Consider the following 22,195-nt stretch of genomic DNA (forward strand, 5'->3'; position numbering starts at 1 on the left):
TCACTGAATATAACTGGTTCCCCCCGGGCATATTCAGACACAGCTGCACACTTTTCATTGGGCTCTGCACGTATCTTATGCTAGTTCCATACACAAGTGGGACTCAAATTGTAGCTGTGATGACCTTGCAACCTGGTGCATGGTGGGGTGTCCAACAGAGCTTCCGAGAAACTGAAATGAAGGGAAAAGCATTAATTTAATATTATTTGTGAGCTGAATACCCTTCTTCCTTTTGCTGTTTGAGGCATTCAGTACATCATCGGAAAAAGACACCGATGAGCCAGAACTTTCCAGTTCAGGTGCCTAGGCACCAAAATGAGGGGAAGTTGGGGAGGCAAGCGTGACTGAATTTGGGCCAGTTTTTTAGGTGCCTAAAGTTAGGCAACCAAGCCTGAGTATTCTGACTGTAGTTCACTTAAATATTTGCAGGTTCTTTAACTTTTAACTGATGTCGATAACGACATGATAAAGGCCTTATTTTTGCAGGGTTATTAATGAATCCCCCACAAGATTCCAGGTTGGAAGATGATGTGAGGTTTCAGCCAGGAAGCCACTTACAGAACTTGAGGGTGGTGGTGGGGGGGTGCGGAAGAATCCCTTAATGTTTTTAAAATTAAAAAGCACTTGCCCTCAACCCCCCAGGACAGGTAAATAATACAATTTGTATTTATAGGGCACCCATGTAAATGAAAGCCACTGGATCGTTAAACACAGAGTAAATGTAAGCAACAAGGCCTGCTAAATATCGGAACAGGGGCAGAAATGAAAAACAAGACACACACCAAAACCCCATCCCAAATGCACATAAATAAAACATCCCCGTCAGATGAGGGGTGCCAGTGTTAACGTTGTATTTTCTTGCTTTTGTCAGTGTGCATCTTCATAATTTTTTATGAGAGAGAGGACCTTTTATGGGAGGATGACTTTAATAGGTGAGATAGCTGATAATGGATATGTCTACCTGATATCAGGAGCTATGATTGCAGCTTTAATATAGATAGCACGAGTACCAATAGCAGTGAAGCTATGACAGTGGGGGCTTCAGCATGGACTGCACAAGTGTACACAGGACCCTGAGTACTTCAGCATGGGCTAGCTACCTGAGCAAGTCTCTGCTGCCTTGGCTTTGCCGCTGTTGGTACTCACGCTAGCTAGATTAAAGTTAGCTTGGGTATGTCTACACGCACTGCAGTTACACCTCTGACTGCAGTGTAGACACACTCAATGTGTGGACATGATTCTATGATCCTTAGAACAGTTTTTGGTCTGTTATATCTGTGTAAATCAGAATAATTCTACAGTGGAGTTACTCCCAGTGTATCCTGGTATAACTGAAATCAGAATTTTACTGACTAATTTCCATAGGAGTTCTGCTGGAGTGAAGACTGAACAACCCAGGCTAATACTGGCAACGGTATTAGTGAGGCTGAGCAACAGGCTTAAGCTATTTTTCTCCCCTGTAACTATAGCTCCTGAGCTCTGAGGACTATTAAAGACTATTCTGGTCCAAATTCTGCTATAATTTACTCACCTTGCAGTTCTACTGAAATCAGGGCTTATAATTTTGCTTTTATGTATAGTGCTTTGCACATACTAAAATGGGTTGGCAACCTTTCCGAAGTGGGGTGCCAAGTCTTCATTTATTCACTCTAATTTAAGGTTTCGTGTGCCAGTGATACGTTTTAACGTTTTTAGAAGGTCTCTTTCTATAAGTCTATAATATACAACTAAACTACTGTTGTATGTAAAGTAAGTAAGGGTTTTAAAATGTTTAAGAAGCTTCATTTAAAATTAAATTTTAAAATGCAGAGCTCCCCCCAGACCAGTGGCCAAGACCTGGGCAGTGTGAGTGCCACTGAAAATCAGCTCGCGTGCCGCTTTTGGCATGTGTGCCATAGGTTGCCTACCCCTGTACTAAAAGAAAATCCTACATGTCCACTGTTGCCAGCTCTCATGGTGTTGTTGTGAATCTCGTGCTATTTGGTGTTTTTCTGGTAATCCCAGCTGCTAGAGTCATGTGCTTATTTGAGAATCTCAACTTTTTGGAATGAAAGTTTCTAACTTTCATGGTGGTGGAAGAAAGCTTGAAAACGTTAACCCTCCAGGCTCAAATACCAGAAGGCAAATAAAAAGTGCCCCAGATTTTTTTCTGAGATCTCACTCTTTTTTAAAAACCAATTTTCATCATTCTTTGTGGTCAGACTCATGAACATTGAGCACTTAGGGTTGGCAATTGTACTGCTCTTTAGGCTTCTGAAGTACTGATTAATGTTGTTAGTTATTTCTATCCTGCCATAGTTTCATTGGGTGGATGGTGCACAAAGCTAAAAGAAAACACATTGTTCTTGAATAAAGCTTACAGTGTAAGTCTCCAATCCTGCACTGAGCTCCGTGTAGGCACAAGGATCTGCCCATGTAGAGTTCAGTACAGGACTTGTCTGTCTTCACCTTCTTTCCCATCAAGCACCTTGTTTGTTATTGTCCCACATAATGTTACATTACATAAGAACGTCCATACTGGGTCAGACCAAAGGTCCATCTTGCCCAGTATCCTGTCTTTCGACAGTGGCCAACGCCAGGTGCCCCAGAGGGAATGAACAGAACAGGTAATCATCAAGTGATCCATCCCCGATCACCCATTCCCAGCTTCTGGGAAACAGAGGCTAGGGACACCATCCCTGTTCATCCTAGGTAATAACCATTGATGGACGTATCCTCCATGAATTTATCTAGTTCTTTTTTGAATGCTATTATAGTCTTTGTCTTCACAACACCCTCTGGCAAGGAGTTCCACAGGATGACTGTGCATTCTGTGAAAAAACACTTCCTTTTGCGTGTTTTAAACCTGCTGCCTATTGATTTCATTTGGTGATCCCTAGTTCTTGTGTTTATGAGAAGGAGTAAATAACACTTCCTTATTTACTTTCTCCACACCAGTCATGATTTTAGAGACCTCTATTGTATTCCCCCTTTGTCATCTCTTTTCCAAGCTGAAAAGTCCCAGTCTTATTGATGTCTCCTCATACGGAAGCCGTTCCATACCCCTAATCATTTTTATTGCCCTTTTCTGTATGTTTTCCAATTCCAATATATTTTTTTTGAGATGGGGCGACCACATCTGCACGCAGTATTCAAGATGTGGGTATACCATGGATTTATATAGAGGCAATATGATATTTTCTGTCTTATTATCTATCCCTTTCTTAATCATTCCCAGCATTCTGTTTGCTTTTTTGACTGCTGCTACACATTGAGTGGATGTTTTCAGAGAACTATCCACAATGACTCCAAGATCTTTCTTGAGTGGTAACAGCTAATTTAGACCCCATCATTTTATATGTATAGTTGGGATTGTTTTCCAATGTGCATTACTTTGCATTTGTCAACACTGAATTTCATCTGCCATTTTGTTACCCAGTCACCCAGTTTTGTGAGATCCCTTTTGTAGCTCTTCACAGTCTGCTTGGGACTTAACTATCTTGAGTAGTTTTGTATCATCTGCAAATTTTGCCACCTCACTGTTTACCCCTTTTTCCAGATCATTTATGAATATGTTGAATAGGACTGGTCTCAGTACAGACCCCTAGGGAGACACCAATGTTTACCTCTCTCTCCATTCTGAAAACTGACCATTTATTCCTACCCTTTGTTTCCTGTCTTTTAACCAGTTTTGATCCTTGGATCCTTTCATTTTATTGGTTGTATTGGGGTAACACCTGGTTGTACAGTGGAGTCTTGGTCCATAATCAGAAAAGGCAGTCCTGTCCCAAAAGAGCTTAACCACAACAATTGACACTGTGCAGACGCATTGCTGTGCCTGTGCGGAGCCCGATTAGTGTGCCCACGCACTCTCAAATTGCAGGATTGAGGCCTACGATTCTAAGCAAAACACTTCACAGCAGGACACTCTTTAAATTTATTCTGTAAAATGCCTAGCACACTTTGGATGTTCTATAAATAATTAATAATGAGATAAGGAGCAAGATGTGGTGCATACAAGCAGGTAAACTAGAAGGATAATGGCTTTAGAGAGACAAATTCTTTGGTTCCATCTCATGGCACATAAGTGCTGACATGATAGAATTAATCACCACTCTTTTAAATGGGATTTCCATGTAGTTAACATGTAGTTTCCTATAAAATAACATACATCATTGCATGGTCCTATGCACTTAACTCCTATCACCATCCCAGGGGGAACCTAGCAGTATTTAACCTAGGTCTATTTTCAGTGCTGTGAGTTTTATTTTACATTAAAACAAACAAAAATAAATTAAATATTAAACCAGTAAGTGAAATCAAATCAGTTTCTGGGACTGAAGCTTGGTAGATGGTAAGAGGAAATTTTAAGATTTCACTCGTATTAAATTGCAGCTTTATAATATGTACATTAAATAGGCCATCTGTGACATGAACACTGAAAAATTATTCTATGAAATTAAATCTTAAGGGTTATTTAATGAAAGAGACATGGTGGGTGAGATAATATCTTTTATTGGACCAACTTCTGTTGGTGAACAAGACAAGCTTTTGAGCTACACAGCTGTTCAAGTCTGGGAATGGTATTTAGAGTGTCACAATTAAATACAAGTTGGAACAGATTGTTAAGCATAAGAAGTTAACACATGGTGCAAGAGACCATTCAGGGTGAGGTGGGCAGTTAACATCTCTGCTGTCAATAGACTAAGGAGTTATAGATTGTTCTAATGAGACATAAAACCAGTGTCTCCATTGAGTCCATGATGTTTAGTGTTTAGCAAAGTTATGGATTTAAGCTCCCATACTCGTCTTTAGAAGGTGTCGTGCAGGTTTCCTTTGAGGATGAGGACTGAGAGGTCAGATATAGAGTGATTGTTTTGTGAAAAGTGTTTGCCTAGGAGTGATAGTGTGTTTTGTCTGTTATCATTTCTCTGTGTGAGTTCATTTGAGAGCATAGTGATTGTCTGTTTTCACCCACACAGTTGGGGCATTTGATGCACTGGATGAGGTACAACACATGTTCTGAGAGGCACGTGTAGGACCCATGGATCTTGAAAGGTGTATTGTATGGGGTGTTGATCATTGTAGCCGTGGAGATACGTCTGCATGTTTTGCATCTGTTGTGATGACAGGATCTGGTGTTGCTTTGAATTGGTGTGTCCTGGTCTGTGGCGAGCTTGGTGAGGTTGGGGGTTTGTTTGAAGGCCAGAAGAGGGGGTTTATGAAAGATTTTTTTTCAAGATGTGGCCCCCAGCAGGTATGAGCTGTAATTGTTTGATGCAGGTTCTCTCAGGTACTTGGGTGGCCTGTTCTATGATCTGATCTACCTCTCTGGTGGAATGTCCTTGTTTTGTGCAGATTGTTTTAAGTGTTTTAAGGTGTGTATCCTGGACTTTCTTCCAGATAACATATTCTGAATTATCTGAGTGCCTGGCTGTAGCTAACAGATTTCTTGGCGTGTCTGGGGTGGTGACTGGATCTGTGAAGGTAGGTGTGCTGATCCGTGGGTTTCTTGTATATAGATGTCTGTAGTGTTCCATTGTTGAAGCTAATCACGATGTCTAGGAAATTGATGCTGGTGTGGGAGCATTCCAAAGAGAGTTTGATGGGTGGGTGGCAGTAGTTGAAGTTGTGATGGAAATTTATGACGGAGTTTAGGTCGTTTGTCGAGAGGATGAAAATATCATCAGTGTATTTTAGGTATATCATTGGTTTTGTGGTGCATTTTTCCAGTATTTTTTTCTAGAGATGGGTCAGGAAGAGATTGGTATATGGGGAATGTAAAGTTGTAATGGGTGAGTGTAGCGATATGTTTTGTGTGGATATCTGAGGGTTGTCCATTGTCTTGTAGATATTTGAAGCAGACAGTGAAGCCATTATTGTGAAGGATGTTGGTGCATAGAGAGGTGACATCTATGATGGCAAGGATGATGATCTGAGGGAGGTTGTTAATGTTACAGCGTTTCTGGAGGAAGTCAGTTGCATCCTGGAGGGAGCTGGCCTTTGTGTGGTGAATGATTTTAAGATGTTTTCTATGAGCCCAGATAGTCCTTCAGTAAGAGTGCCATGGCCAGATGTGATGGGTCTGCCTGGGTTCCCTTTTTTGTGTATCTTGGGAAACATGTAGAAGGTTCCTGGCTAGGTTCCTAACAGATAATGTTGTAAAGTTTCTCTTGGAGTTGTTTGGCGGAAGGATTAGATGATATCTTTAAAGTCCTGTGCGAATTGTGGTGTGGGGTCTTCTTTGAGGTCTTTATAGTAGGTGGTGTCAGAGAGTTGTCCGTTAGTCTCATTGACACAGTCGTCATGGTTGAGGACTATGATGGCGCCTCCTTTGTCTGCTGTTTGATGAGTAGCTGGTGGTTGGATTTCAGGGACTGTATAGCTTTGGTGGAGGTGAAGATGGAGAGATGGAGATGGAGGTGGATGTGATGTTTGTTATGGATTTTACTGTCAGTTATTTTTTGCCTGAAGTAATCAATGTAACGATCAACTGAATGGTTTTGTCTGTTGGAGGGTGTCTAGTCAGGTGATTCTTTTTTTTTTAATGACTTGTCAGTGGGAACGTGGTAATTGTGGGTGGTGTCATCTTTGTTGTGAAAGAATTTTTTGTGGTAGAGTTGGAGAAAAAATTATTTTAGTCCTCCACATGTTAGTATAGTATCAGGTTTTGTGTTGTGGGAGAAGTTCAGTCCCTTGGCAAGTACAGATAATTCATCTCTGGTAATGGGTAGTCTTGATAAAATTTATGATGTTGAGGTATTGTGTAGTGTCCATGTGGCAGGTCCTAGTGTCTTGGTTTCTCCCAGAAGTCTTTTTTTTTAACCCACTCCAATTTTATGCAGAGAGAAATATATGAGTATTAGCATTAAAGTTGGAAAAAGTAGCTGAGCTACTCTTCCGAATTTCAATTACATTTTGGATCCCTTAGCAAGGAGTACAGTCTAAAGGGGAGATGGTCCTTTTAAAAAAATTCTCCTTTGGTTCCTGGATCTCTTCAACTCTGCATTCACAGTACATATACACATTTTAAATAAAATGTAATGATTAGTGTAGACCGCACCTCCACCGATAGGTAGTGCTGTATCTTTATTTTAGGATTAAGTTGCTGTCTTGTTTTGATATTACATCATTGTATCTGGTCAGGAGGTTTATAGGAAGATTTAGTCCTGCATGTGTTTGCTGGAGTTGTTACTTGTAGTGCCCCAATAAATCCTTTGATTTCTATAAGTGAATATTCTGATATTGGCAATTGTCTAGTTGGATTGGCTTGTAGGTCAGAAGGGAAAAATATTATAAACAGTGCAGTGGACAGTTCTACTTTTGATAGATACAGTGGATAGTTCTACTATCACATCGTAAACCCAAACAATGTTTGTCAGACGGCTATGTATTGTTCGCATGTTGTTTTATATGATGATGTGAAATATGAGAATACATTTTACATCTATTCTCTGCTGTGCTCACGTACATAAGAACAAACTGTCATAGAAATAAGCAAGCTATCTTTCCACATGTGTGTAAAGGAGAGGAAGAGCATAGGTTTAGTTTTCTAGCAGCTTTACAGTTAATGTGCGTAGGAGAAAAATGTTGGCAGAGCACATCATGTTATAAGGACTGCAGAATTTGAGATTGTGCCTTTTCACCGTTCTAAATCTGTGTGCATGCAGTTCTGATTTTGGGGGCTGCTGCCATTATCCAGTTCTGGCAAACCTGGCCAGTGTTTAAACCCTTAAATAGACCTGTATATGAGAGCTTGCTTTCTCTCTGCTGTCTTTGATGTACTGTCTTGAATTGAAAATACACAGATAGACTTGGGAGCTTTGGATCAGGCCCTTTCTGTTGCCTTCAGTGGGCATTTAAGCATACCTCTAATGCAGGACTTGAAAAAATTTACCAGACTCCTGTTAGCCAGGGACTGATGCAAAAGATGGGGGAAGACTGCCAACAAGGACCAAAACCAAAACCCTGCAGAGAAGGCCAACCCTGCTGCTGCCAGGACTCCTGCCAGAGAACTCTCCGTAGACACTGATTTAGATGCTCCATTGACTCCTAGCTGCTGTTGCAGGGCTAAGGTAGAGTTGAGTGATGTCCACTGTTCTACTCCTCCCCTGTCCTCTTGGCTTCTGCCAGATGTTATGAAAGTTGGTCTGTTGTTCTGCCCCAGCCTGTGGTTCTTTTTTGATGAGGGGTTGCCTCTTCCTTCCTTCCCAACCCCACGCATGAATAGCTACAATGCATGCCCCTGCTTAGCGCTTTGCCAAGCAGGAACAACAGGAGCCCCCACCCCAGGCGTTCCAAAATCATGAGATTGTAAAAATAATAAATTTGGGGTTCTTTTGCTTGGCCTTCTGGTATTTTTGGAGCCTTAGGGGTCACATTTTCAAGCCTTTCTCCACAACCTGAAGGGCTAGAAGCATCCTTTTTCTTTTTAAAAAAGAAAGCTGACATTTTTCCCATAATCCCCTGACTGCAAGCGCTGAGAGAGTTGGCATAAAATTGAGAGGTGGCAACGCTGTGAAATGAAAACGATTCTTATCAGTTTTATAGCTGCCCTTGGAGGTTTTGTCATTCACCCTTGCCCACTAGCAAGAGAGACAAGAATGAAAAAAAAATACAACCCCTACTTTATCATTTAACATAATTTAAAAACACACAGCGCCTCCCCCTCTTTCCCCTTTGCAGTTCCCACTCTCACAGTTCTGCATCTCTGTTGCTAACAAGCCAGAACCCTCAAGCAGTGCCAGAAATATTTTCCACATAATAGAGACACACACGACTCAGCATAGAAAACAGTATTTGAGCGTGTTTAAAGATATCCCTAGCCTTTTCTCCAAGGTGTCAGATTATGATACATGAGGTCTTCTTTCGCTGTCTAGCTATGTCCTCTGCCTCCAGCCCTGTAACATTTTAAGGCAGCAGTGTGGGGTTTTTATGATGTTTTATACTTTCATCTCCTGCAGTTATCCCTGTTTCCCTCCTGGAGTCTGTATGTATGGCATACTAAGTCATCACGTCTGTAGTGTAATTTTCACCCTGTGTTCCCTATTTTTCAATGTCAATTGAACTTGGTAGAGGAATAGAAGGTCGTCTTCTGCCCTTACAAGATCATCATTTCCCATGAAACCACAGAAATTTCTGTTTTAAAATACATAAAAAAAATCAGAGAAATCTGACCTAATTTGCCAAGGATACAAAATGCATTTCTGCGTGCCAACATTTAGAGAAGCAACCAGACGGGTGGAAAATACAGTAGGTAAGGAATTTGAAAGTGACAATTAAAAACAGAGCAGAACAGAGCTTTAAAAAAAGAGATGCTTTTCCTGGATTTTTCTAATTTACTAACATGAACAGGAAGGTTTTGGTTTTTGAAAACTTGAACTTGCCAAGTGCTGTTACCTGCATTATCTTTATTTTTAGAAATGTTTGTTCTTTACTTTCCAAAAACAGGCTGGCATGATTTTGTTGTTAGTTCAAGCACGTTTGTTACAGTTTGAATCACTGATGGGTTTTTCTGTTTGGAAAGCAAAAATCTCAATAATTGTTTTTATTTAATTTGCTTTATCTAGAGCTGGGCAAATAATCAAAAAACACAGCACCCTGTATATGTGGATGTTTGATTCAAAGAATGTAATGAAATAAGAATATTCATAAATTATTCTCTCAGTTCTAGAAACTAGGTGAGTAAGAGGGGAAAATAACAGAGTAATTTGCTACTAAAATAAAAGTTTGATAAATTATGGTCTTATTATTCAGCCAGCCTTAAAATATTGGCCACTCACATATTTGTAGTGTAACACACTGTGATACCTACATCCCAATACAAAGATTTAAGTCACAGGAGAGGACAGTGAGATCATAATTTAATTTTTATTTTTTTCTGTCTTGGTCATTGTTTTTAGCCGTTGGATGTGTTTTATTTGGGCTTGGAAGGATTAGATTTTTATTGGTAAATGTTGATTTCACAATGAAAAAATATTCCATCAATAATAATCAAAATGTACATATAGGCAAAGTAAGAAAAATGCTACTTGAGAACTTACTGAAGTTTGATTTAAGTCTATTTACTTTGTATATTTTGACGTGATTTTGACAATTTGTATTTTAAGTTTTAACTTTTTGAATCTCAACATCTACTGTCATTAAATAATTGTTAGGCACTTCCCATAATTTCCAATCTAAATGGATACAAATTGGAAAAAATGCTTAAAAATAAATATTGATATAATCTGTCAAAATTATAAAAAATCAAATTTCGCCAAGCTTTGATTTATTATATTCCCTTTTAGCTTGTGCATTATGGCCCCAATCCTTCAAACACTTACACATGTGCGTAAATTTACACTCATGAATAGGCTCATTGAGTCAGGGAAACTACTTACATGCTTTAGGTTACTCATTTGCATAAGCATTTGTAGATCAGACCCTATGGGTATGTCTACACTACGAAATTAGGTCGAATTTATAGAAGTCGATTTTTAGAAAGCGATTTTATACAGTCGATTGTGTGTGTCCCCACTAAGCGCATTAAGTCGGCGGAGTGCGTCCACAGTACCGAGGCTAGCGTCGACTTTCAGAGCGTTGCACTGTGGGTAGCTATCCCACAGTTCCCGCAGTCTCCACTGCCCATTGGAATTCTGGGTTAAGCTCCCAATGCCTGATGGGGCAAAAACATAGTCACAGATGGTTTTGGGTACATGTCATCGTCAGTCGTCCCTCCTTCCGTGAAAGCAACGGCAGACAATCGTTTCACGCCTTTTTTCCATGCGAGCGCCATATTGCTTTCAGCAGATGGTGCAGTAGGACTGCTAACGGTCATCATCCAACCACCGCTTCCGCTGCCACTCTGCTCTCCTGCTCTTGTCTCCATAGCGAATTTCTCCATGTTGTCTCTCATGGGCTCCTGCTCTCTTGAATCCACCTTGTGGGTCGTCAGCCACTGCTTCCGCTGCCACTCTGCTCTCCTGGTGGTCTCGCAGGGCCGCTTCCGCTGCAACTCTGCTCAGCTGCTCTTGTCTCGCCATACCATGGCAAGCGTGCAGCCCGCTCAGCTGTTGTGTCCTGGCAGCAGACGGTGCACTAGGTCTCCAAACCATCGTCATTGAACAACCGCTTCCGCTGCCACTCTGCTCTCCTGCAGACTCCATACCACGGCAAGCATGGAGCCCGCTCAGATCACCGCAGCAGTTATGAGCAGTGTAAACACCTCAAACATTATCATGCAGTATATGCAGAACCAGAACCTGCAAAAGCAGTGAGGAGGCGATGGCAGCATGGTGACGAGAGTGATGAGGACATGGACACAGACTTCTCTCAAAGCACAGGCCCTGGCAATTTGGCCATCCTGGTGGCAATGGGGCAAGTTCATGACATGCAACGCCGATTCTGGGCCTGTGAAACAAGCACAGGCTGGTGGGACCGCATAGTGTTGCAGGTCTGGGATGAGTCCCAGTGGCTGCGAAACTTTTGCATGCGTAAGGGCACTTTCATGGAACTTTGTGACTTGCTTTCCCCTGTCCTGAAGCACAAGAATACCAATATGAGAGCAGCCCTCACAGTTCACAAGCGAGTGGCAATAACCCTTTGGAAGCTTGCAACGCCAGACAGCTACCGGTCAGTCAGGAATCAATTTGGAGTGGGCAAATCTACTGTGTGGGCTGCTGTGATCCAAGTAGCCAACACAATCACTGAGCTGCTGCTGTCAAGGGTAGTGACTCTGGGAAATGTGCAGGTCATAGTGGATGGCTTTGCTGCAATGGGATTCCCTAACTGTGGTGGGGCGATAGACAGAACTCATATCCCTATCTTGGGACTGGACTACCAAGGCAGCCAGTACATAAACCGAAAGGGGTACTTTTCAGTGGTGTGGCAAGCATCAACGTGGGATGGCCGGGAAAGGTACATGACGCTTGCATCTTCAGGAACTCTGGTCTGTATGAACAGCTGTAGCAAGGGACTTACTTTCCAGACCAGAAAATATCCGTTGGGGATGTTGAAATGCCTATAGTTATGCTTGGGGACCCAGCCTACCCCTTAATACCCTGGCTCATGAAGCCATACACAGGCACCCTGGACAGTAGTCAGGAGCTGTTCAACTACAGGCTGAGCAAGTGCAGAATGGTGGTAGAATGTGCGTTCGGACGTTTAAAAGCACGCTGGCGCAGTTTCCTGACTCGGTTAGACCTCAGTGAAACCAATATTCCCATTGTTATTACTGCTTGCTGTGTGCTCCACACTCTCTCTTTGAGAGTAAGAGGGAGATGTTTATGGCGGGGTGGGAAGTTGAGGCAAATTGCCTGGCTGCTGATTATGCACAGCCAGACACCAGGGCAGTTAGAAGAGCACAGTAGGGCGCGCTGCGCTTCAGAGAAGCTTTGAAAACCAGTTTCATGACTGGCCAGGCTACGGTGTGACAGTTGTTTTTCTCCTTGATGAAAACCTGCTCCCTTGGTTCACTCTACTTCCCTGTAAGCCAACCACCCTCCCCTCCCCTCTTTGATCACCGCTTGCAGAGGCAATAAAGTCATTGTTGTTTCAGATTCATGCATTCTTTATTAATTTGTCACACAAATAAGGGAATAACTGCCAAGGTAGCCCGGGAGTGGTGGGGGAGGAGGGAAGCACCAGGTGGGATGGTGGATGAGGGGAGGAGGGAAGGACAAGGCCACACTGCACTTCAAAACTTATTGAATGCCAGCCTTCTGTTGCTTGGACAGTCCTCTGGGGAGTGGTTGGGTGCCCGGAGGGGGGCCCCCCCCGCATTCTTGGGCATCTGGGTGAGGAGGCTATGGAACTTGGGGAGGAGGGCAGTTGATTACACAGGGGCTGCAGGGGTGGTCTGTATCTTTCCTGCACCTCAACCATATGCCAGAGCCTATCAGTTTGATCCTCCAGTAGCCTCAGCATTGCTTCCTGCCGCTTCTCATCGTGCTGCCGCCACCTCTTCTGTTGCTGTAGCCATCTATCCTCTTGCACGTTCCTCCTGTCCTCATGTTCATTTTTTGCTTTCCTGGACTCTGCCATTGTCTGCCTTCACGCATTCTGCTGGGCTCTTTCAGTTTGGGTGGACTGCATAAGCTCAGAGAACATTTCACCACGAGTGCATTTTTTTTTCACCTTCTTATCTGCGCTAGCCTCTGGGACGGAAATGCTAGTGACAGCACTGAAACATTTGCAGCTGTGGGAGGAATAAAAGGGAGATTAAAATTGAAAAAGTCACACTGGCCACTTAAGAGGAGGGGCTGATGTTTTCGGGTTAACGTGCAGCACAACCCCCCCCACACACACGCACACCCAATTCTCTGGGATGATCGCTTCACCATGAATGATATCACTCTCCTGAGGATAACACAGAGAGATAAAGAATGGATGTTGCTTGAATGCCAGCAAACGCCGGGACCACACGCAGCCATGCTTTCTTATGCAGTGATTCCAGACTACATGCTACTGGCCTGCCGTGGTAAAGTGTCCTACCATGGCAGAGGCAATAAGGCTGCCCTCCCCAGAAACCTTTTGCAAAGCTTTGGGAGTACCTCCAGGACAGCTTCATGGAGATGTCCCTGGAGGATTTCCACTCTATCCCCAGACACGTTAACAGACTTTTCCAGTAGCTGTACTGGCCGCAAATGCATCCCAAGTCTTCAGAGCAAATTAATCGTTAAACACGCTTGCTTTTAAACCGTGTATTATATTTACAAAGGTAGACTCACCAGAGCTGCCTTCTTCGCCTTCAAGGTCTGGGAGCACAGGTTGGGAGGGTATTGGATCCAGGGTGATAAACGGTTCCTGGCTGTCGGGGAGAACAGTTTCTCCGCTTGCTTGCTGTGCGCTATCTTCAACCTCCCCCTCCTCCTCATCTTCTTCATCCCCAAAATCCTCATCCCTGTTGCGTGAGACTCCCCCCTTGCAGGTGTCCACGTACAGGGGTGGGGCAGTGGTAGGGACACCCCCTAGAATTGCATGCAGCTCATCATAGAATTGGCATGTCTGGGGCTCTGACCCCGAGCAGGCGTTTGCCTCTTTGGTTTTTTGGTAGGCTTGCCTAAGCTCCTTAAGTTTCACTCGGCACTGCTGTAGGTCCCTGTTATAGCCTCTGTCCTTCATGTCCTTGGAGATTTTTTCAAATATTTTGGCATTTCGTCTTTTGGAACGGAGTTCTGATAGCACGGATTCGTCTCCCCATACAGCAATCAGATCCAGTACCTCCCGTTTGGTCCATGCTGGAGCTCTTTTGTGATTCTGGGACTCCATGGTCACCTCTGCTGATGGGCTCGCCATGCTGGCCAAACAGGAAATGAAATTCAAAAGGCTTTTCCTGTCTACCTGGCCAGTGCATCTGAGTTCAGAGTGCTGTCCAGAGCAGTCACAATGGAGCACTGTGGGATAGCTCCCAGAGGCCAATACCGTCAAATTGCATCCACACTAACCCAAATTCGACCTGGCGATGTTGATTTCAGCCCTAAGCCTCTTGTCGGGGAGAAATTGATTTTAAGAGCCCATTAAGTTGACAGAAATGGCTTCATTGTGTGGACGGGTGCAGGGTTAAATCGATCTAACGCTGCTAAATTCGACCTAAACTCGTCGTGTAGACCAGGGCTAAGATGTCAAATTGTGGAGTTACATTTAACTTCATTTTATCTCAGTAAGAAACAGGACTGAAACAAATAAGGGAGAAAACCTCCTGAACTGTTCAGCCTAACAAATGCATGAACAATAATGCAGATATAACTTGAGGCAGTAAAATGCAGGTTAACGTACCTGGAACTGTAAATTTGGGGTGCTTTTCTACTTCCCCATGGTAACAGACTTAAATATAGACAAGTTTCCATGGCAGTTATCACAGGATGGAACAGTTTAGGAGCATCACCTTCTTGTTTTCTTCTGTACTACTGTATCAAGAGATCTTAAAGAGAAGTTTTGCATATGGTAGCTTCCATGGGGGAGAGAGCATTCAGTGAGCTCACTGCCTATATGGGAGAGAAACTCTTTTTAAGAAATATGCAAAAATTTCTCTAGGCTCATTAAAGGGAAAAGATCTCCGCACTTCTTATTAAGCTTATTAACATTCGCTTAGTTAAGATAAGGGATTCGTTTGTCAAAATAAATTTAAAGTTGCTTTGATTTTTATTCTTTGCAGCTTATTAATAAGTTTTCTGGTTCATATTACTGTCGTCTAGCTCTAGAGCAGGAGGTGAGTGCCGGGTTTAGGTTTCTTTCTTTTTTTATTTTATTTTTTTTAAGTGGGAAGAAAAGCATTGTTGTTAAATAAACGAAACTGCCAAACTACACAGTCCTGTGCGTGTGTGTGTTGCTGAGCTACTGATAGCTCTTTGTTGTGCTGTTTACTGCAGATTTTGAACACGCTGTGTAGTGTATGCATGGATCGTCAGATTTATTTTAGGATCTTCAAAGACAAGAAAAGGATGATTAATTTAGGCTGAGTGGGGAGCCTTTATCCACGGAGAGCCTTCACAACTTCACAATGGAACATTTCTTAAGTTTATTTTTAGGAAAGTTTGTTTTTATGCTTTTTACGGAGTTTAAACACTGCAGTGTCTCTTGACTGTGCCATACCCTGTCATTTCATGAAGCTTTGTTTAAAAATGTAAAATGTACTGCCTCGGTTCTTTTTTTATGCTATGTAAAGTAACTTTTTTCTTTGACTGCAGTTAGTTCTTTAGGCCTTTAAATGATCTATGTTTATAGCTAAATATAAGTTCCCCAGAACTCTTCATATAACACTCACAGATGTATGTACTGTATGTATATACAGTATGTATGTATAGAGTGTACAGTATAATGGAGCAGTTACCCTGAAGTGTGGAAACATTTTATAGCTTTTATGTGATAGGCTTTTTAAAGGCAGTTGCAAATATTATTTTAAGAACGAGATTTATGCAGTGCCTAAAGTATGTTTCTGTTCTGCAGGCCAAGCTATGTCCGTGCAGATGCTTTTGGCAGCCCTGACCCAATGTGGATCCTGGTGACAGCAATGTAAACGTGAATTTCTGCAAAGTCTCAGAAGTCCTGTAAAATGGAGGAACTGTACAAGGACACACAAAATCTGCCCATGGATGTTACCAACTCTCCTTCCACAATAGCTAACAATAAGCTAGAAAATGGGGTCGCTCAGCTGATAACTGCTGAAGCCTGGAATATCAACTCCACAGACTTGATGAAGAAAGCACTTTCACCACTTGTGACTGTCCCAGCCCCTTCGATCCTCACCCCACCAGCGGAATCCCAAAGTGGGGTAGCTCTGAAAGTAGCAGCCACGGTGCTCCAGCCAATTTGTTTAGGGGACAGCCCAGTGGTTCTTCCAATACACCTGCAAGTAGCCGGGAGCACCACCCCTCAGATTGCGCCTAATAACAACACTCCATATGTTATGACGACTCAAGGTCCAGTTCCACTACCTGTCCTCTTGGAGCAACATGTGTTTCAGCATTTAAATTCTCCATTGGTGTTACCTCAGGGTGCTCCCTGCTCTACAAATCCCATTCACAGCAATCTTTTCCAGGGTTCTTCTGCCCCAGTTGGACAGCCCCAGTTACTGGATCAGAAAGCATCCAACCAGACCCAGGAGCCCATCTTACCCCCAGTGTTTCAGACACCAGGATTTGCTGCAGTTCTTCAGGATTTGTTTCCTCCACAGGGCACCTTAGGTTCATCACCCTGTCAGCCACCCCCAGATTACTCCTCTGTTCCGCCCCAGGCCTTCAGTTCCCCTCTGTCTCCACTGGTACCCCCAGCCACCCTCCTAGTGCCATATCCGGTGATTGTCCCCTTGCCAGTCCCAGTCCCCATCCCTATCCCTATCCCCATCCCTGTGCCTCATGGCGCTGAATCCAAGGTCAACCCGGACTACCCCAAGCCACCATTGTTCACCCTGTATTCCTGCAAAGGCACCCAAACCCCTCTGGAGAAAGAAGAATCTAAACCCTTTGATTTCATCCACCACAGGGAATTTTCCCAGCTGAATCGTCACACAGTCATCAAGATGAGCAATGAGAATGAGGCCCTGGACCTTTCCATGAAAACGGTGCCCTTGCTAAAGGCAAGTGAGGTCAGTTCCCAGCTCACCCCTGAAGATGGTGCTTTAGACTTGTCGATTGCTTCCTACAGGAAGACGGGCAATGCGGGGGTCCATGCTGAAGCAGCTAGTGCCATGTGCTCTGGATCCATGATGGACAGTGCTGCTCATTCCATGATGGATAAACTCTCCAGTGCAACAGTCCCCTTTGCCCCTCCCAAACCTCACGAAGCCTCAGCCAAGGTCGACAGCAGAATGACTGGTAGCAATTCGGCCGAGCTCCTGAGACAGCAGCAAAAGTGGCTGGTGGATCAGACGAGCAGAGCAGCCTGTGAACCCAAGGCTGGGAATAATATTGAGATTGTGAGCACTTCGCAGACTGCCAAAGTAATAGTCTCTGTCAAAGATGCTGTGCCCACTATTTTTTGTGGCAAGATTAAAGGCCTCTCGGGAGTATCCACCAAAAACTTCTCCTTCAAAAGGGACATGCCCCAGGACTCTGTTCTGCAGTGTTACGATGTGAAGAACCAGCCAGAGCCTAGGGATAATGCAGAAGCTCTTAGGAAACCAATCAAAAACAGGAGTGTAAAGTTAAAGAAAATGAACTCCCAGGAGATACACATTCTTCCAATCAAAAAGCAACGGCTCGCTGCCTTCTTTCCAAGAAAGTAAATTATGGGTTTTTAGAATTTTAAGATATAATTATTATTATTATGAAAAATAAAAAAGATGCACTTGGCTTAAAATGCATTTAAAACTTTAAACTATCTTTGTAAGTTATTTTGGGGAAAGCGGGAGAGGATTGGATGTAGATTTCCTGTAAAGCTGGGGGAGGAAACTTCTTTTGGTTTTGTTTTTTGTTGTTGATTTTTGACTTTTCATGAAAAAGTAAATAAAAAGCAACCTATTTTTCAAGCGGATTGCACATTTTGCAGCTTTAATGGAATAACGGATGAGTCAGAGGGGTAAGAGCTATTTTCACTGCCGTAAAGTGCTTTGATGATGTAATTCTTAGAAATGGGTACAATGGAAACTTCAAAATAAATGTTTGTATGTGGTAATTGGCTGTGGTTTATTTTGTCATTTATAAATTGCTTGCATTATTGGGGAAGATTTGGCAAAAGTCTGTAAACTGTAAAGCACTACAAGTTTATCTTTGTTATAGCCCTGAAATGTTAAGGTGACCAGGCTAAGAAAAATTATATTGCCCCATAGCACCATTAGAGAGCACCTCTGAACAGCCACTAATGATGTGTTTCAACTATCTTCAATAAAAATGACAGAACAAGATCACTGTTATGCTCTGGCATGAGTCCAATGCACAGAAAAGACTAGTTTTATGATTAGAAATAAATAGAGATCAGTTTTTAAACACAAAGTAAACACTAATGATGATTTTAATAAAATCTAAAAGTCAGGGGAATTTGGTTGCCACTGGGTGAGGAAAAGTCACATAATTTTTCCCAGCCTGAATATAGATATAAGGAAAAGTGTTCGTTGTAAGTTTTACCATGTCTTGATGGCTGAAATCAATGCACACGAAAGAGCAGAACAATGTAACTTTACGACATTACAGTGTAAAAGCCAGCCACGTGAATGGAGAAATGTGAATGTAAACTTAAAATAAAAGCCTGCTAGGTGACAGTTGCGCTTGTATGTGAAAATGGGCTGGAGCTGTATTATTGCATGTCTGCTTCTAAATTTACACGTCTTGCAGTTAAAATATATCCAGCTGTTAGTGTGAACATGAGCGCAGGAAAGTATTCTGATGGATCGCCGAGATTTATGGGGAGGCCCCCTTACAGTTTAGAATGTTATTGTTTAGCTGTTCGTAGCATGTGTTGCCACAGCAGCCCTGGTTCCGTTGAAATAAACATGAGACTGTAAGCAAGCGAGCAGGGGTCTGAATCCGGTTTACTGGTCCTTACTCTGCAGGGTCGCAGCCAGCCTCTCTACTTCCAGTCCGCTCCGTCATTCTGCAGTTCCTTGCATTAATCCATGAGCACTGAGGCAAAGACTCTCAAAAGTTAGGCACCCTTTTAAGGCACTGGCCTCTCTCCTCACCCCCCCCCCCCCATCCCCAAATATTGAGCACCCAAAAGGACAGTGTCTTAAGAGGACTTTAGGAAAATCTTGGCCCAACCATGTTCCGGTTAAAAATAATATAGATGTTGCATTTTCATTAGTAAGAATCCTTTTTTGCCTCTGATACCTTTTCCTTGGCTAGAGAATTGATGCTGGTGGTGCTTTATCTTTCTTGCTTTCTGTGGGGACCAGGAGCTTCAACGGTCAGGACTTGTTAGGGCAGTAGGTATGTTTGTTTTGTAAGAAGTATCTTTTTTTTTTTTTTTTTTTAAGCTAGCCTTTTCCTTTTTCCAAGGCTGGCCGAACAGAGTGTACAAAATAGTTTGAAGGATTAGCCACTCAGTTAATGTTTATTGACTCCCTTTTATTGTCTGTCTGCAAACACTTTGCTTTCTTCCCCTTGGGTACAGTTTTGATTAAATAAGAGGTGGATCTTGTGATTTATTCAGTGTGCAGAAATACGAGTTATGTTATGTGGTATGAATGCCCTTTCCAATTGCTGCTTGCCCCCTCTTCATGTTTTAAGTTGGACATTTTCAAACCGCCAAGATCTTCTGAAAATTTACTTCATTCCAACTGGGAAATTTTTAAAGAGGAAAGTCACAAAATCAGCTGCTGAAACATTGAGTTCTCAAATAATGCAAAGAGCAATAATCAGTGGGAAGAAACATGTATCAGATGAGTGGTACTTTCATATAGACCCCATGGCCCTTGTTAAATACTGTACTTGATTTCACATGGCAAGTGAGCGAGTCGTAGCCATCAAGTTCCACCTATTAACTCCAGTAATTCCTCTTAGCCATTGTGTTAGCAGTACCGATCCTCTTTGCAGCCTGTTTAAAGAGGACTGTAGTAACATGAACTAGGTACCTTGTTAGTTCGCACCTACAGCGGCCACACAGGAGAGCTACAGCGCAGCACACTAATGTAGACGTAGGCTAACTAAAATTGGTTTAAAAAAAAAATCAAATGAGTCTAACCAGTGCCAGCCCCTCTGTGGACACACTTACATTGGTTTCCAACTGGCTTATAGCAATGTAGCTTAATTCACTCTCAATGGTTGTACACACAGGAAGTTTGGTCACCAAATTAAGCTAAATCAGTTCAAGCCAGTTGTAAATCATTGTGTGTGAATTTTGACTAAATCAGTTTAAAACCAATTTTAGTAAAACTGGTGCAATTTGTGTGTGTAGAAAAAGCGGTACTATCATAGGATGTCTGCCAAGAATGATTTAAAAATCTAAACAGCTGAAATGTGACAACTACATCTGATATTAAATGAAAGAAATTTTTCCAAATGCCTTTTAAAATATACCAGTTGCTTATCTGCGGCCTTCGGGGTGAAATGGCCTGTTTTCAGTCCTATGATTTATTTTATTTTTTTTTTAATTTCCAGATTGCCCTGAGTTAATCACTGATGTACCTGCTGATACATTTGCTTACAAACCATCAGGAACAGCTCAACTGGATCAGTGGGCTGACAGTGGAAAAGTTCCCATGTTCAACTGCTTTGCCCTCAGTGTTATTTTTTTAAGCTACAGCCTCTGGTGGTGGTGTTTGGAAGAGCATCTAACCCAACAGTAAGGGCTATTGCAGGCCACTTTATCCTCTCATCATTGTCTGGTTTTAATCTGTGAAGGAGACCATATTAAATACAAAAGGAGAGATCCTCCTTTCATACCTGCATTATTTTGAGCAAACTCCACTATGTTCCAGGATGTTTCTTTTCTTTCCTCCTACTGGAAATGTTCCAAAGCACGAGTAGAAGTGATACAGATTGGACAGATTGGAATTCTGCATCCCCAAAATTAAAAAAATCTGTGCACAATATTTTCAAATTCTGCACATTTTATGTTGTGTTATTTTGACAAATAATCATTCCAGTTTCAATTATTTTGGTAATTTGTTTCGAAGTACCTGTCAACAAGTATGTCAACAATGCAAACAGCAGCAAAAAAAAAGTCCCCCAGGAATAGAGAGTTAAAGAAAAACCCCTACAATAATCCAGTTCAGGGGGGCCCCCCCAGAGCCCAGAAAACCCACATCTCTGATTCCCCCAGAGCCAAGCCATGGGGCAGCCCCCAGCCTTGCCCCCCCACCCCTCAAACACAGAGCCCTGCTGCGGGGCAACCCCTGGCTCAGACACCAGCCCTCCCCTTTCCAGAGCCCAACCATGGGGCAGGCACGAGTGCCCCCCCTCCCCCCAGCTTTTACTCCACCCAGGTTCTTTACTGTCCCGCCAGGGGACATGGTGTGGTGTGGTGCGGCCCTGCCCTTCCTCCTGCTTTGCCAGAGTTGTCTGGGTCTCCCAGGCTCTCTCCTGTCCCCGGAAGAATGAGGACTGGGTTCTGCAGAGTCCAGCAGTCCCTCGTGGTGGTCAGAAATTCTGCGGGGCAAACGGGAATTCTACAAAATTCTGCATTGCGCAGTGGTGGAGAATTCCTCCAGGAATAAGATTCTTAGCATGGGGAAGAGGCAGCCACAAAACAAGGCACTTAATTATTCACACCCCCACCATGCCTCTCTAGTAGCAATTACAGTGTTGGTGTATTGACCCATTAATTATTGAAAGAGCTGCATTTTAAATACGTCTAAAACTTTTGCATGGACCCAGAGCTGTAGTGTTGATAGATGGCGGTTCCATTTCTGGTAGCTGTTAATGGAGACATTAGTGCCTTGGTGACGTTGGCATGAAAGTCATTCCATCAGCATGGCAGGAGAAGGTGGTTTTCTGAGATGCCTGTCTGCGTGCTATTTAAGCTCTTAGAAGCGATCAGTGCGTGTTCTGACCAGCAACAGGCTCTCACTCTCCCTTGGAGCCTGTGTGCATTTCTGGACATTTTTCCTTCCTCATCTTCTTGCCTTTTAAGTCCTCTCTCCAAATTTTCAAGTCGATGCCATCACTCAGGAAAGTTAGTGTGGCTTAAGTTAGGGTGTGTATGTAAAGCACATTACCTGCTCCATACTAAATCACCATGTGGCCAGTCTTACTCTACACTGAGTGTCTTTGTGTGCTTTAGCTAAATACACTTTGCAGGTGTAGGCGCCAAAGGCACCCTTAATGCAGAGTAAGCGTGTCCACACAGCGCTTTAGTATGG

General features: G+C 42.9%; 1 protein-coding gene across 8 annotated transcripts in view; it reads left to right on the forward strand.

Moving 5' to 3' along the window:
* The window catches only part of RAI2 (retinoic acid induced 2), an 83,777-nt gene that overhangs the window by 45,829 nt on the left and 15,753 nt on the right, over nucleotides 1–22,195 (forward strand). For 4 of the 8 annotated variants that reach the window (XM_073356433.2, XM_073356423.2, XM_073356453.2 and 1 more), the window contains one exon: nucleotides 15,907–18,907. In XM_073356433.2, coding sequence (XP_073212534.1) covers nucleotides 16,013–17,683 — 1,671 coding nt within the window. In that variant the 5' untranslated portion in view covers nucleotides 15,907–16,012 and the 3' untranslated portion in view covers nucleotides 17,684–18,907. Of the gene's footprint in view, nucleotides 1–9,090; nucleotides 9,236–15,906; nucleotides 18,908–20,492; nucleotides 20,914–22,195 lie in introns of those variants that run through there. The other 4 variants (XR_012160311.2, XR_012160313.2, XM_073356442.2 and 1 more) reach the window with 3 other exon arrangements.

Source organism: Lepidochelys kempii, chromosome 1, assembly GCF_965140285.1.
Source record: "Lepidochelys kempii isolate rLepKem1 chromosome 1, rLepKem1.hap1, whole genome shotgun sequence".
Taxonomy (NCBI): domain Eukaryota; kingdom Metazoa; phylum Chordata; order Testudines; family Cheloniidae; genus Lepidochelys; species Lepidochelys kempii.